The following is a 15,240-nucleotide window of genomic DNA, read 5'->3' as shown; positions in this document are numbered from 1 at the left end:
TAGGTAGGGACAACTCCTGCTGGACCAGGTAGCTCAAAGCCCCATCCAACCTGGCCTTGAAGTCTAGAGATACATGCATTCAGGACTTTCAGAAATGCAGTATTTATATAGAGCATGGAAGGAGAGGTCTGTGGTACAGATTTAGTCCTCAAATAAAAGGACTAAATAGCTATTTAGAGGGTAAAGTGTGGTCAAAAGAATATAATATACCTGTAAGGAACTGCAAATAAAATAGATTAGGCTATGTTTTGTAAACGTAGAGTCCCAAGGTTTTCATTATAGAAAGTTTTTCTTTCTTTAGTGCTCTCCGTGATCTGTAATGCTTACACATCACCAGAGAGGGTGCAAACAATCCTTTAATTCAGGTCAGTTTTAATGGTTTTGTTGGAACTCTACACGAGATGATCCCAAGCAGAATGATACTCTTCTCTTCAAATACTTGGAACTGTTTGATAACCTTGTGCGACTTTTCTTTCCTGTTTGCTCTGAGATTCTGCCCTCTTACTTTACAGGACTCATACCCCCAGGATTGGAGACATTCTGCAGAAGTTAGCTCCTTTCCTCAAGATGTATGGAGAGTATGTGAAGAATTTTGATAATGCAATGGAATTGGTAAAAACATGGACTGAACGGTCACCTCAGTTCAAATTAATTATTCAAGATATTCAGGTAATGGAAGAATAATGTAGATCTCCAAGTAATACTGGTATATATAAAAATGTATTGGTTTGTGGGTGAGAAAAGTATTAAGTAGAAAATTACATAGTGAATCCTTTAGAACTAAGGGTTACTTTTATCCAGGTTGTGTTGCCTTCTGTTTCTTCTCTTTTTCCCTTCAAGTGTGCACAAACACCCACATAAATCCAGACTTTCCACTGCAGTATAGAGGACCTATGTATAAAGGTTGAAACATGAAAAGACTAAAAAATACTACATTTTGTCATAGACACCAAAAGTAAATAAATAAAATGATGTATTACTACAACTGTAGATCCTTGCACTGAATACGTAAACATTCTGTTGGCTCATGCCAGTGCTGTTATGCAGAACAATAAACTTTGGAAGTAAATCTGAAATACTAAAATGCTGAGCCACAAGAGGGAAAGGAAGCTAACAGCAGCACATTATTCTTCGCAAAAGCGTGTTTTATACCCTATAGTGCTCCCTGTAGGTTTCTGTGTGAATGGCAAGTATGTATCTTCCTCCCGCAGACTTTACAGCTAGAAATAGGGTAAGATATTTCTGCTTAAAATTCATTGCAGAGTAGGGCATTCCGATTCTAAGCCAAGGAAGGCAATTGTTTGTACTTCAATGTACTAATTATATATATATATATAATATAACTATATATTGTATATATAGTTATAACATGTATAAGTTTGTGGAAACGAGCGTATATCTTAAAATTTTTTTTTTGTGGGTGGGGTGAGGTACATTATGTATAAAACTCAGAGGAAGCATTCTCTCCTCACATAGATAAAATACACTTTATAGCCAATACACTTAATAGACATTTTCTAATAAGTGAACACGAACTGTTCGTATTAACACAATAGTCATTGTTTTGTTCTCAGAGTTATTACAAAACAACATTAAAATACATTGGAGTTGGAGTTTTTTTGGTAGGACATTTGTTAATGTATTTTACAGAATACATAGGAAATGTTTACAATTACTTTTAGTAAATAAATTTCCAATTATTTGTTTTGGTAAAGAAGTTTTTGTATTTTCTTTCAGAAGGTCTGCCATGCATGTTTCAAAATACTTTATGTTCTATCAATCATTTTTTATTTTACTATATTCTTGTAAAATAATATTTTTGCCTAATACATTGAAATATGTTTACAATTTTTAGAAGGAAAAAGTGTGTGGAAATTTGACATTGCAACATCATATGCTAGAACCAGTGCAACGTATTCCACGCTATGAGATGCTTCTAAAGGACTACCTAAGGAAATTGCCTCAGGACTCCCTAGACTGGAAAGATGCTGAAAGTAAATAACTTCTAGTCAATAAAATAGCTCTGATAAGCTATTAACAAGATGATACTGTAAATTAAACCTCTTTTCAGGAAAAATAAACTGAAAAGGAAAACCACTGTGAAAAGAATGATAGAATTTCTTCAGTGGAATTGAAGGATTATTTGGAAAAAAATGTTTGAACAGTGAGTTAAGTTAGCACAAAAACTGTAAAGCCTTTAGTTATTCTAAAAATATGAGTTTAGAGTATTACATAAGTTTTCCTTTAGTTTTGGAGTTATGCCTGAGATTTTATTATTTTATTTGCTTCAGGGTTGTTTAGGAGCTGTGTTTTTGTTCTTGTTTGCTGTATTATTTTGACATGTATGTCTCTTATTGGAAAAAAGGGGATTTGTGCTCGTTACTGTATTTATAAGCTCCTGCAAGGAAAAAGAGAAGTTTATTTTCAGTTCTTTTTCCTCTCTACATTTATACAAGAACAGTTCAAGCTATTTTGGCCAATCATTCAGAACTCACATAAAAACTGAAAACATCATTTTGTAGAATGATCCGGTTTTCTGTGTAATATAAAAACATTTAAAAATGCAGCCTTTTGTCTTCATATTTTTTTCTTTCTTTCTTCCATCTAGAATCTCTGGAAATTATATCCACTGCAGCAAGTCACTCAAACAGTGCAATAAGGAAAATGGTAAATGGTCCTTGTTTCCCTGTTCATTTTTTTTCAAATATTATATTTGAAAAGTGAAGCTAGGAGTATTAATTGCAAATTTTTCCTAAAATTGCAAAAACTTGCTTCATGGGCCCAAGTGATTGCTCCTGCTCAGTGTACTTATGTAGCTTCTTGGAATGCTAAACATTTGTCATGGTACGTAATTCCCATGTGTTCCAGGTTGAATTATCTGACAGTCTTGAACTCTTAACCTTGTCTCATCTGTTTCCGTGAGTGGAAGGGTGATTGTAAAGAGTTGTTACTGTTTCTCTACCATATCAGGCTGACATGATTGGTATTTCATTAAGTATTTTGAAATACCTAATTGGTACTTTGAAACTTTGTACAAGCAATGATGCAGGCTCTCTATATATATACCTGTATTTTTAAAGATTATCATGGCATTTCTAAAAGGTGTATCAACTAGGTCAGTCAGTCTAAATGGTTGACCTTATACACCAGGTGTATACATATGTTTATCAAAGCTGACATTCTCCAGGCTTACGCAAGCCCCTGGCATTTCATTTAAAATGCATGAAAATCTGTGCTATTATTTAATAAACTTTATAATTGTATTTTCGCTGAAAAGGAAAATCTAAAGAAATTGTTAGAGATATATGAGATGCTGGGAGAAGAGGAAGACATTGTGAACCCTTCCAATGAATTGATAAAAGAAGGACAGATCCTTAAACTCGCTGCTCGCAATACATCTGCTCAAGAACGGCACCTTTTCCTAGTAAGTATAGTGATGTATTTTAGCAGGGGTGGCTGTATGCCTTTCTAGACTTGAAAGAACTGCCAAAGAGAGAAGAAAATCATCTTCCAGTTGATGCCAGTGAGTAGCCTTTCTTCTAGTGGTATTCAAACTTGAGCAAAACCTATACTGCTTGTAGAAAGGCTTGAGAACACCGTTCGGAACAGAACCAGTGCCCAGCAACTCACTTCTAAATACATCTGCTAATCATAAATGCAGGTTCTAGATCGTGAGAACTTTGCCATTCTCATAAAACCGAAATGTAGAAGCTTAGGATTTTGATCCTGATAGATTGGAGTCCAAGTATGTTCTCGTGGTCCTCTGGGAACTTATTGTGGCAATTCATCCTCTAGTCAGGTGCCTTATCTTGTCTTAGGTGTAACAAACTATAGCAGTATGCCCTTACAGCTCCCTTGGAAAAGGTTTGAAGTAGTTCATTACTTGTGGTCCTCTGGCATTGCATGTCTTCTGTTTTTTAAAGAGCAGTAATGAGTTGTTGAGGTACAATTCCTACTTACCTGTGCTTCAAACAAAAGAAGTAATGAAATAGTAAAATATCAAATGGGGCTAGACAGCTGATTAAAATGACTTGTGCTTAACATGAGAGGTGACAAGTTTAAAAGGGATTTAAATGAGGTGAGTTTCTCTTTTTTCCCCTCACATTTTCTCAATATTAATTATTAAAATTTGAGAATATTAAATTCTATAGAGCTAATTTAAGAACTGGGCTTCTAGGCTGGCACTTCAGACATTTAAGTAAAATTTAAATGTTCTATTTAATAGGGAATATATCATTATACTGCTCAGGTTTTTTTTTTTCCTGTGATATTGAGAGTTTCAGTGAATAAAAGCAGAGTGCTCATTCTTCTTGGAGAAAAGACGAATATTCTTGTCAAATAATATTAGTTACAAAACTAAATAGGTTTGGTACAGGGTGTATATAAATTTATACACTGACAAAAAGAATTATGACTGTGCAGTTTAGAATAGTTTCTGTAGAACTGAGGCATAGGAATGATTTTTCTAACAAATGGTTTAAAATGTTATAAAATATCCTTTGGAGCATAGTTATGATAAAGGTTATGAAGACTGCTGCATATACAGAGCAATTATTCTTACTTGTATATCCATTGAGGCTGGCTTTTAATTTTATTTCTAAATCCCATAACAAAAAAAATCAGACATAGTCTTGCATTAGATGTTTGGTCTTCCCATACGTCAACTAAACAGAAAGGAACCTGCTTTCTCACCGACTGAGTTCAGCTTTGTGATATTGTCCAGCTCTCAGTAGAAACTGGCTGTCATCTGTGTTTTCATTAATGCAAAGCAACATGTGTTTTTTTGTTGTTTTTTTCTTTTTTTCCCCAGTTTAACAATATGTTGCTCTACTGCGTCCCCAAATTCAGCTTGGTAGGATCAAAATTCTCAGTTCGAACCCGAGTTGGCATTGATGGTATGAAGATTATAGAAACTCATAACGAAGAATACCCACATACTTTTCAAGTGTCTGGAAAAGAGCGAACACTGGAGTTGCAGGCCAGGTAAGAGAAGTCTTCTTATCTTTTTATGGAGGATTAAATATACACATGCAAAAGAATGGAGTGATGTATTTGGAGAAAGATGGACTGGGCTTAATCTTAGTATTAGTGTTTTGAAAATAACCTAGGCAGAAAGCGTAAATGATCAGTCTAAGAATCTCTTGGAATATAAGATGTATCTACAAAGTATAGTTCTTTATCTTGCTTTGTTGAAATACCTAAGGTAGTTGTGAGTGGGCTACCTGGAAAATTGAGATCAGTGTATCTAACTAATGCAAAGGCAATCTGTCTGGCTTCATCGAGTATTGTGAGATGCTGAGTCATGGGCAGTGCTGCTACCTAAAACACCTTGGTACAAATGGATCTGTTCACCTCTGGATGTGTCCACCCAACAAAACTCTTCACTCTGGTAGGGATATGTCTCCAGAATGTAGTTCTCTACAGCAGTAGATGGGCATTTGCTTTTCCTCAATCATTTTTCCAGTCTGCTTGTTTTCCTCTAATCCCCTCACCTTGTATGGCAAGTTCTTTTAGTTCTTGGGTCCTTTTCTTCCAGTAGCGCTCTTCGGAATGGTATTTTCTGATTTCTTTATTAGTCCTCTTGTCCTCCTTTTCATGGCGGTTACCTCCCTACTACTACTTTTTGCATTGCCTAGACTAAACTTCCCCTGTCTAGGTTACCTGACTTCAAATAAAGTGGAGTGCAGTTTTACATCTACCTTCCATGTTGGAGCTGCTTGAAGATCCTGTTCTTAGCAGTTAGGATGTCATTGCAGAAAGACAAGGATTAAAGAAGCAGGAAGATGCCTGTGGAGTTTACAGCTCTGTGTCAACACCATGTATTTGGGGACAAACCCTAGCTTGCTATTAAACTAAAGCTTGCAAGCTACTTTTCTCGATGAAAAATTACATAGCGATGAATGCAGAAATATAACAGCAAATAGCAATTTACTTACACTGTAATTTAATTAGAAATCCAATGCAATAGAAATATGCAATTTGGAAAATGACAGCAAAAAGCTTTCCATTCAAATCTGCAAGACTTCTGGGATATGTTTTTTGCTATCAATTCCATCTGCTGTAAATTGCTGCATGCTATTTTGCTAAATATTTGGCAAGCTTTTATGCCACACATCCATTTCAGTGGTGAAAGATTGCATCTTGTTGTACCATTTGTGAAGTACTTTTTAATTGGAAGAAAAAAGCTACAACAAAGTAAGTTTATTTTGGTAACCTTTCCAAATTATCAGTAATCTAATTTATTGTATTCATTTATTTTAAGTGTGGTAAGATCCTGTTTTTGTTTTGTTTTATGAATATTTTTAGAATTCATTGTACAAAATGATGAAGGTATAAATACCAACTGAAGTCTTATTAGAGTAGATTAGATAATTCAAGTCTTGATTAATGCATGAGTATTTTAGGTACCCTGTGCTTTAATGTCCTGAATTCATGAGCTTCTATTAACTTCATTATAATGTTTAGTTTACTCTTAAGGATTTCTTTACTAGTATACTTCTATTTATTTTTCAGAATACTATTTGGGTACATTTTCAATCAGTGGTTTTAAAAAGCTGATAAATTATTTCTTTGAGAGGTTGCTTATCTGGTGTGATATTTAATAGCTTGGATTTTGTGTTTTAATGTAAGCAGGTAAGGAGAACTACTTTGGCTGTGTAGACAGTTTTTTTGCCTCATGTACAGATGGTAGGTGGGAAGGGGAAACACTTGTAAAGCAAGTAGAATCCTAGACAAGTTGCAGTAATTTTGGAAAACAACAAGTGAGGAGTCATTTTTATTGAGATATTGCAAAAGTTGTCTTTCATATCCTTTGTAGCAATCCATAGCAAAATAAAATTCTGCATGTCAGATAGCGTATGGCTACAGAAGTATTTTTTCCACATTTTTACCCAGGGAGACTGCCACTTTCAAAGAGCCAGATATATTCTGGTACTGATTTTCATCTTTCTGACTTAAAATCTACAAATAAACAGAATTCCTTACCAGCACTGGCCAGTAGTTTCTAACAGTGCCGACACTTGTGAAATAAGATACCTTTCTAAATATTTAAATGTTGAAGTCCTACTGGTGTATTTTAAAGAGAAAATACTGGTGTATTTTAAAGAGAAAGCTATTGTACAAGATCAGAGTTTAAAATATATCCTTCATTTCTGTCTTACATATCTCATCTGTGCTTACTGTAAAGTCATCTGAAGTCCACCCTAATGTATAAAAAGCTGTTTTTTATACAGATGGCTGTTTTGTTTATAGTATTAAAGCAGAGTTCTCCTTTTGTTTAAATTGGATATTTTTCTTGCCACTGTATATAGTTTTAAACAGACCAAAACAGTAAGGAAATTATTTGGGGGTAAGGGAGGGCATAAGACTTAAGAGATATATATGAAAAATATATGCTAGTATGTGAACTTAGTGCATGAAATGAGAGAAGAAAAAAACATGTACAGCTAAATTTTCCATTCTCATCTTTTCCTTTCTATCCTGTTCTTGGGGGGAAAAAAAGTGTAACAATGAAAATAGTATTACTACTTTGCAATGTATTTACATTTGTCTTTGAACTTGAATTTAGTGCTTAGTAGTTGAAGCCTGCTGCAGCCTGAAGTCATGCTTTTTGTTATTATTCTGTTTTTGTTTTGTTTTGTTGGTCAGTTAATGATTGGTATTGTCTTTTTCTGAGTTTATGAGAATTACTTCACAACGTTGGTTTTTGCAGGAAGTTGTTGATAGTGAGATTATATTTCCTGAACTAGCTTTGGACTAATATGTCAAATATTTCTTTTAGTTCTGAACAAGATAAGGAAGAATGGATAAAGGTAAATTCATCTACATTCTTTATTTTTTTAAATGTATTTTCACTGAAGCAATCAAAAGAGCAATATCCATATATTCTGGCTATAGCTTCCCTCTGCTAATCAATAAATGGTCAGAATGCAGAGAGTCCATTCTAAGTGTAGTATGTATGAGGAAGTTTTCCATTGTTTCCCTAGGCGCTTCAGAGTACTATAGAAGCTTTTCAGCAGCGGAATGAAACTTTCAGGAGTGCTATTGCTAAGGAATATGAAGACACGCCTGTAGAGGTTTCTGTAAGTTGCTTTTATTCCTTTGTAACACTCTTAGTAGCCATTTTGTTCCTTAGTAACTGAAAAAAGTTTGGCAGAAACTTTATTTTCAAGCTAATCATTCTTAAAGCAGAGGAATTACAAAGTAGTCATTCGTAATTGTTGGTAATTGTTTTTCTTCATAATGCTAAATCTTATAAATGAGCTTCTTTTTTTTTTCTTGAAATGTGTAACAGAGTTCCCTTTCATTCATGCATAATCATTTTTGACTGGGTTCTTTGTTATTTCTTGTATAGATTTCAAAATGCATCTAGAGCTGTCTTGTGCCATTTCCTTTCCAGAGGAAGAGCATAATTATTTTATAAATAATTATTATCTCAATTTGAAGTACTGCACAAATAGCTGTTCTTATCCTCCCTCTACCCCCGTCAGAATGCTGAGCTTGGGAAGAGAGCACCGAGGTGGATCCGAGACAATGAAGTCACCATGTGCATGAAATGCAAGGAGCCCTTCAATGCACTGACGAGAAGGCGTCACCACTGTCGAGCATGTGGACATGTAAGTGCAAAACCCAAGCTGCTGTAGCTGGTGAGCAGGTTGGGAAATGGGTCTAAGCACCTAGTTGACTTCTGGTGGCTGCTTGTGAGGCTGCAGTTTGTTGCTGTGCTTGTGGCTGAAAGCAGAAACTGTGGACAGCACACCACAAAGGATCTTCTGTCTGGTTTAGTTGGTGTAATTTTGGAAGTAAGTTGCAGCAGAGAAGGTGCATTTGTGTAAATGTGCATTTGTGTAAAACACCCCGAGTACCTGGACAGACTTTGCTGTTACTTCTGAGTGGCTTCAACTGATCTCAACAGGTTCAAGACCACATTTAACTAGCATAAGCCAGCATTATCTCTGGCAGCATTGGCTGCTTCCTGATCCTATTCTGCTACCTCCTCTCTCCTCTTTGCAAGCAGACCATGAAGCCATGCAGTTAAAACATTTTCATTGGGTTATCTTGGAGCTGTTCCCAGATAGGTTCAGTGTGCAATTATGTGAACATGCCTAAGGTATTAGGGAAGGAGAGAAGGTTAGGATGAGGAGAGAGTATTACTGCTGCTTTCCATGTGTGATACTACATTAGTGCATTAATGTATGTCACTTTAAAGTGACCGTGTAATAGTGGTATGACTTAAGACTTTTCAGAAGTTAATAAAGAAACAAACATACTGTGCTTCCTTTTCTTGACATCCAGCAACTATACTTTTCTCCAGTAGATGGTGGTGCAAACCCAGGTTTAATTTTTTCTTGCAGGTTGTCCTGTATGACTTCTGTGTAGTGTTTGTATGTGATGTGAAGGTTTACTGCATTCACAACTCTGCTTCAGTGCTTTGCAGGACACTAAAGGCTTTTTTTAGAAGCTCTGAATTATTCGTTATACAGCTGTTATCTGTTTTGTTTGTTTCCCAGATTTTTCTACCTTAAAATGCCTTCATTAATCTTAAGATCACACCTTTCCCCTTTTTTCCCTTTTGGCAATTTGGACTTCTTTTTACTTCTGTTGGAGTGGCACAAATTTAGAAAATTATTACTTGCAGTTAAGCTATTGTTGACATACTAGTCAGACATTATCTTTTTTTTTTTTTTTGTATAATTGGACAATACATTACTATTATATATAATATTTCAAAATTAAATTCTGTTTTTGTGAAGTTTTGTAAATACTTAAAATTTATATGTTTGTAAATCTTTTTTTTTGTTTTTAAGGTGGTTTGCTGGAAATGTTCTGATTATAAGGCACAGCTTGAGTATGATGGCAATAAATTTAACAAAGTTTGTAAGGACTGCTATCATGTTATAACTGGTTGTACAGATAGTGAAGAAAAGAAGAAGAAAGGCATCTTGGAGGTATGGCATTTAAAGAATACCATATGAGCATAGTTGCTAGTAGTTTGGGCTCATCACTAGGTGAGAAAATGGTAGCGTTCTTGTGGGGCTTTTTGTGTTTGGGGGAAATAAAAGCAGCATGGATCAAATTCATCCCATCTGATGGGGAAGAGAGGGGCAGAAATGATGTAAAGGAAGTAATAAAACATAATCATTTTGTATTCTTCCTGCTCTTCTCAGGATCACTGTTTAACCCCAGAAGCATGTCAGTCAGTCTCCAGATTTTAAGCGATTCACCTAATGTTCTGTCTAGAATTAATACTTGTGTTCTTACTTTATCCTTAGAATGTCTTTGCATTGGATCCTGTCGTAGTATTTTGACACTAAAATAGAGTGGTTGTCATGTTGGATAGCTGATAGCATTTCAATGCCTGACTTGATGTTACCTTAGCAGTAAAACATTGCTGTAGATGTGAAGATACAGAGAAAGGCTAGCCGTGGTGGGAAAAGTGAGATTTAGAGACATCTAGAAGCATATAATCTCAAACTACCAGTGAAAGAAAGAACAGATTACACATGTGTAAGAGAACACATTGTGACGTTATGAATGTAATACATAAATATTCTCCATAAATACAGTCATTCATGATCTTATTTGCTCAAGTTCTTTTGCATGCATTATCCAAGGTTTGTCATGAATGGTGTATTTCAGGCTTTCTGGTCTTATACGTTTTAGCCTTTTATTTAAGGAAAGCTTATTTTCATTTTTATGCTTTATACCATCTCCTAGATTGAATCTGCTGAAGTCTCTGGAAATAGTGTCATATGTAGCTTTCTTCAGTACATGGAAAAATCAAAGCCCTGGCAGAAAGCATGGTGTGTTATACCTAAACAGGAGGCTGTTGTGCTGTACATGTATGGTGCTCCACAGGTATGCCATGAGGAAATGTATAGTGAATGAAAGGCAACAAGCAGATCAATTGCTTGTTCTTAATCAGGAATTTCTCCTTTGTAGGATGTTAAGGCTCTGGCTACAATTCCACTTCTGGGCTATGTAGTAGACGACACCCCAAAAAGTGCTGACCTCCCACACAGCTTCAAACTGACCCAGTCGAAGTCTGTGCACAGTTTTGCTGCAGACAATGAGGAACTAAAACAGAAATGGTTGAAAGTTATCCACTTAGCTGTCAAAGGTGAGACACCAGAATGTCAAAATGAACTGCAAGTAAGTTTAGAAGAACAACCTGAATCTTCTAAAGTGTCGGAATGCTGAAGCTCAAGAACACACGGTATTTTTAAGATTTCAATTGAATTTGTGGTTAACCTTTTGGCTAACCTTCCTTTGCTCAATCAAAAAAAAAAAAAAAAAGAAAAAAAAGAAAAAAAAAATCTTACTACCGTACACATCTTAGCACTTTATGTTTGGGAAAAATTCTGGTCTTTCTAGGGATCTTTTTCTTATATTTATGTTTTGTCAATGAAAGTGATGTACAGGTCCATTTCAGAGACTTTTTAAAAATGTGAATGCTATTAAAAATACCTACTAACTTTACTGTACTACTTGTTCGTTGTTATGCATTTTTTTTTTGAAAATTGCTATTTGGTTCACGTTTGCTACTTTCTTTAAGAATACAAATATTGAAGCTTCCTACTTACATATTAGGACTCTCAACAGGATAAAAGATATACCTCCACGTTTCCCAAATAGATCTGTAGTTAAATATACAGGGATAGTTTGGTTTAATGTATGTAGTTTATAGATCAAATTCCACAGTTCTGTACATATGTTGTATTCATTTGTTTCTTTTTAATTAAAGTAATGCAAATTGCTTTTACAGGTATATTGGCTTTTAAAGTTTCAATTTATCGAGGAAACAACCTAATGATTTTCAATCTAGAAATGAATACCTAAAATATGATAAAACATATAATATATGTACAGTATTAAAAATGTACAATACTTGATTTTTGCTTTGATTTCATGAGACTGGGTTCCTGTTAGTGAATAATTTATTTAAAAAGCATGTTTTCTATTTGAAATTAAACACAGTCCTAAATTAACAAATACTGTTCAGTGATTTGTTTTAATAGCTGACACTTAATGATCTTGGTATTTTTATGCATTAAAAAAATAGCAGTAACATAAGCGGCATGCAGTGGACAAATAAGTTCCAGTTGTGTTTAAAGGAGTAGTAGCTTTTCTTCACTGTCCTACCACTGTAACCTTTCAAGAGTGCAGTAGTTCATTACTAAAATGCAGTGTGTGGTTTGAGATAAGTAACAGATTCTGTTAATCTTCTGGAAATTTGTATTTTCACTATTACGGTTATTGGAACAAATGAACATTTTGAACCTAAATACCCTAATTGTTGCAGAAGATTAGATACTGTAATACTTATTTAAGACAACAATCTTTAAGGATTTCTATTGTAGTGTGGATCCTGCTTTATATGCAATTATTATGAAGTCTGAACCTGCAAATCTCAAGTTGCATTAATTGAAATTATTTGCATTTGACTTAAAGGAATTAGGACTTGTGGGCTTTACAATGCTAAGTCTATTATGAACTTCCATTCTTATGAGGGTTTTTTAATCCGTAGAGGCAAATGACCACCTTATTTTTTTTCTGGAACATCCTTGGATGAAATATGGTAAATATGGAGGTGTAGTGATTGACTATCAAGTAGATAAAATCATTGCCATCATTCCTTTTCTGACTCCTCAAAGGAAAGGAAATATGAAACTTCTACAATCAACATCTCATGGGAACGTTCAGGAGTCTTACTTCTCAATATAACTGCAATCTGTGTTTTCAATCATGTCAGCGTGAAGAGCTCAGGCTCAAGTCCAGTTTTGTTAGTAACACGGGGACAGATTTTTTGTAATGAGATTTCCAAACAAAATATTCACTCAAGTCCCACTTCACTCTTTTTTGCAACATGAGAAATAAATGCTCATTTTAGTTAGCATTTAACAAAGAAAGAATTGTTAAACTGTTTCTTTAGCATTATGCATGCATGAGTACACGATGTCTGCCACTTTTCAGTGAGAAGAATGTCACAACTTCATTTTAATGGCCTGTATTTTGCTCTCACCTGCACAAATCCAAAATTTATGATGGCCTTTAGACTTCAAAGCCTTACACTAGTGTTGGTAATAATCATGACATGGCATTGCAGAGTACTAACTCTACAGCTGATTTTGTACATGTCAGTTCTGAATTCTTCCTTGGGTGCTCTATGTGTCCAGATTACTTTGTGTATAACCCTAGTATCACTTTTATCTGATGTGCAGGCTCTTCTACAGCTCTTTAAGAGATCCAAACTTACTTCTACTGCCAGCTGTATTTACCTTTAGTTATGGTCAGCATAAGGTGTTTATGATTCATGTTGGCAAGTTCCATCAGATCTTCACCTAGGTGTCCCTAGCTAGTACAATGTATCTTGGCAAGGGATAGAGTAACATTTGGATAGGCAGGAAGAACTCTTCCTGAGTAATTTTCTCTCCACAGTCTGCAAAAGGATATCTTCTGAAAGAATCTGCAGTGCGCTTGTGGGATCTGGAAGGTTGTCTCATTACAACCTAACATATTAAAAACATTACTTCCTATGTTCAAGTTGTTGACTGTGAGGGGAGAAGTTGCCTGAGAGGAGACCATAGATAAGATGGACTGAGTTGTACTCAAAATAATACGGTGGTATGGTTGCTGTCATTTAGTACATTCTGTTTTCTAAGCTCTTGAAAACTTAATTCTGTACTAAGTAGGAAGACCTCTTTCAGGCTAAATGATTATGAAAATGATTATTAAATGATTAGAAACAGTAATTTTTGGGCTGCTTTATTATTATAGTGGTATTGACTATCTGAAGCTGCTCGAATGGTTTCAGCAAATCCCAGAAGCAGCTCTCCATGTGGACGTAAACAATGTGGAATTAAATTATCGTTAGGAGTTATTTATTTAGATGTTGGCCTCATGTTTGCTTTCGGCAATTAAAGTTTGTGTATAGTGGGATACTTTAATTACTCCAGAAAAAAATAATTTATGTTCTCTTAGTTGGTTGGTCAGAGTTGTTCTCTTCTGAGTCAGGATGTAATGGCACTCAAACATGTGGTTCTCTGTGTATCTTGTAGGAACAATATGTACCGCCAATATTAAAGATCAAAAGATGGAGAAGTTGCTTGTAGATTTAACCACCCTGACAGTTAGTCCATTCTTCACAGATGAATCCCCCCCCCCCAAAAAAAAAAAAAAAATCCAAAGCTTTTTCTTTAAAAAAAAAAAAAAAGTATTTATTAACATAAACCTATGCTTATAAGGAAATAAAGAAATAAAAAAAAAAAAACCTATAATTGTGCATTCATTCACAAGACATGAATGTTTGTGAGTGGCTCTGCTGCTTTATTTAAACTTTGTGATTCTTGTGTTCAAGAAATGCTTGTTTCTCAGTTTAAAAGTGGTAAACCTATTTAAACCTACAGCACAATTTAAAGTGAATCAAGCAATACTGTGTGCTTTTGTCTGTGTTCGTCCAAAACAATGGCTTCATTTTATCGTTATGTTTGTTTGAAACATAAAAATATATATTTTAAAAAGAGTTATTTCCACCCCTATTATGGAAAAATAGTGTATTGTGATGTCTGTATGTCTGCACCATTCTTCCAGGTCCCTTAAAAATTGTTTTCAGGCATCAGGTTGGTTTCAGGCATCATGCTTGGTTGAAGAGCTACTGTAAAATCTATAGCATCTATTACCTTCAAATCCCTTTACAGTTTGTTTATTCTAAAAGGTACTCAATTTTTATGTGCAAAACAGATATAGAGGACAGGAAACGTTATCTTCTATTTGGAGCAGAATATTAAACCATTTAAATGCATGTAATATAGTGGCACCTTTTTATGCAAAACCATCTTCAAGTGCTTTATAAATCTCCTCAAAGATTATAAATCCCTTTTATATAAAAGGGTTTTTATTCCTCATATTTTTAAAACGTGGATGAAGCTGAGCATTGATTTAAATGTAGAATAAATACACTACCACCTGCATAAGTTTTAGATTAGGTTATAAAATAGATGTATGTTCTAAACAGTTCCAAGAGGAGTCAGGAGAAAAAAGAAATATATATAAATATATATATAATGAGTGCTAAAGTTGTGGAAACACCTGACAAGTTCTTTGGGGTTTGTTGTATTTATTTATTTTTTAAATATATTTCCAGCCATACAGCTAGTTATAAAAACTGGCCAGCTTTTCATTTCATGGTTAAATAAAATGAACAATGGGTAGTGGTTCCGTATACTGAAGAAAAAGGCTTTC

The 15,240-nt window shown here is 34.7% G+C and overlaps 1 protein-coding gene across 2 annotated transcripts in view; it reads left to right on the top strand.

Annotated features, from left to right (window-relative positions):
* FGD4 (FYVE, RhoGEF and PH domain containing 4) overlaps positions 1-14,162 on the top strand; it is a 94,685-nt gene extending 80,523 nt beyond the window's left edge. For both annotated transcript variants that reach the window (XM_032205387.1, XM_032205395.1), the window contains exons 7-17: positions 513-669; positions 1,856-1,994; positions 2,609-2,667; positions 3,278-3,424; positions 4,811-4,983; positions 7,781-7,811; positions 7,986-8,081; positions 8,490-8,615; positions 9,807-9,947; positions 10,717-10,857; positions 10,942-14,162. In XM_032205387.1, the coding sequence (XP_032061278.1) occupies positions 513-669; positions 1,856-1,994; positions 2,609-2,667; positions 3,278-3,424; positions 4,811-4,983; positions 7,781-7,811; positions 7,986-8,081; positions 8,490-8,615; positions 9,807-9,947; positions 10,717-10,857; positions 10,942-11,199 (1,468 nt within the window). In that variant the 3' untranslated portion in view covers positions 11,200-14,162. The remainder of the gene's footprint in view (positions 1-512; positions 670-1,855; positions 1,995-2,608; positions 2,668-3,277; positions 3,425-4,810; positions 4,984-7,780; positions 7,812-7,985; positions 8,082-8,489; positions 8,616-9,806; positions 9,948-10,716; positions 10,858-10,941) is intronic.
* The last annotated feature ends 1,078 nt before the right edge of the window (positions 14,163-15,240 follow it).

Source organism: Aythya fuligula, chromosome 1 (genome assembly GCF_009819795.1).
Source record: "Aythya fuligula isolate bAytFul2 chromosome 1, bAytFul2.pri, whole genome shotgun sequence".
Taxonomy (NCBI): Eukaryota; Metazoa; Chordata; class Aves; order Anseriformes; family Anatidae; genus Aythya; species Aythya fuligula.
The sequence above is the reverse complement of the archived record's forward strand: the minus strand, read 5'-3'. Positions and strand labels throughout refer to the sequence as shown.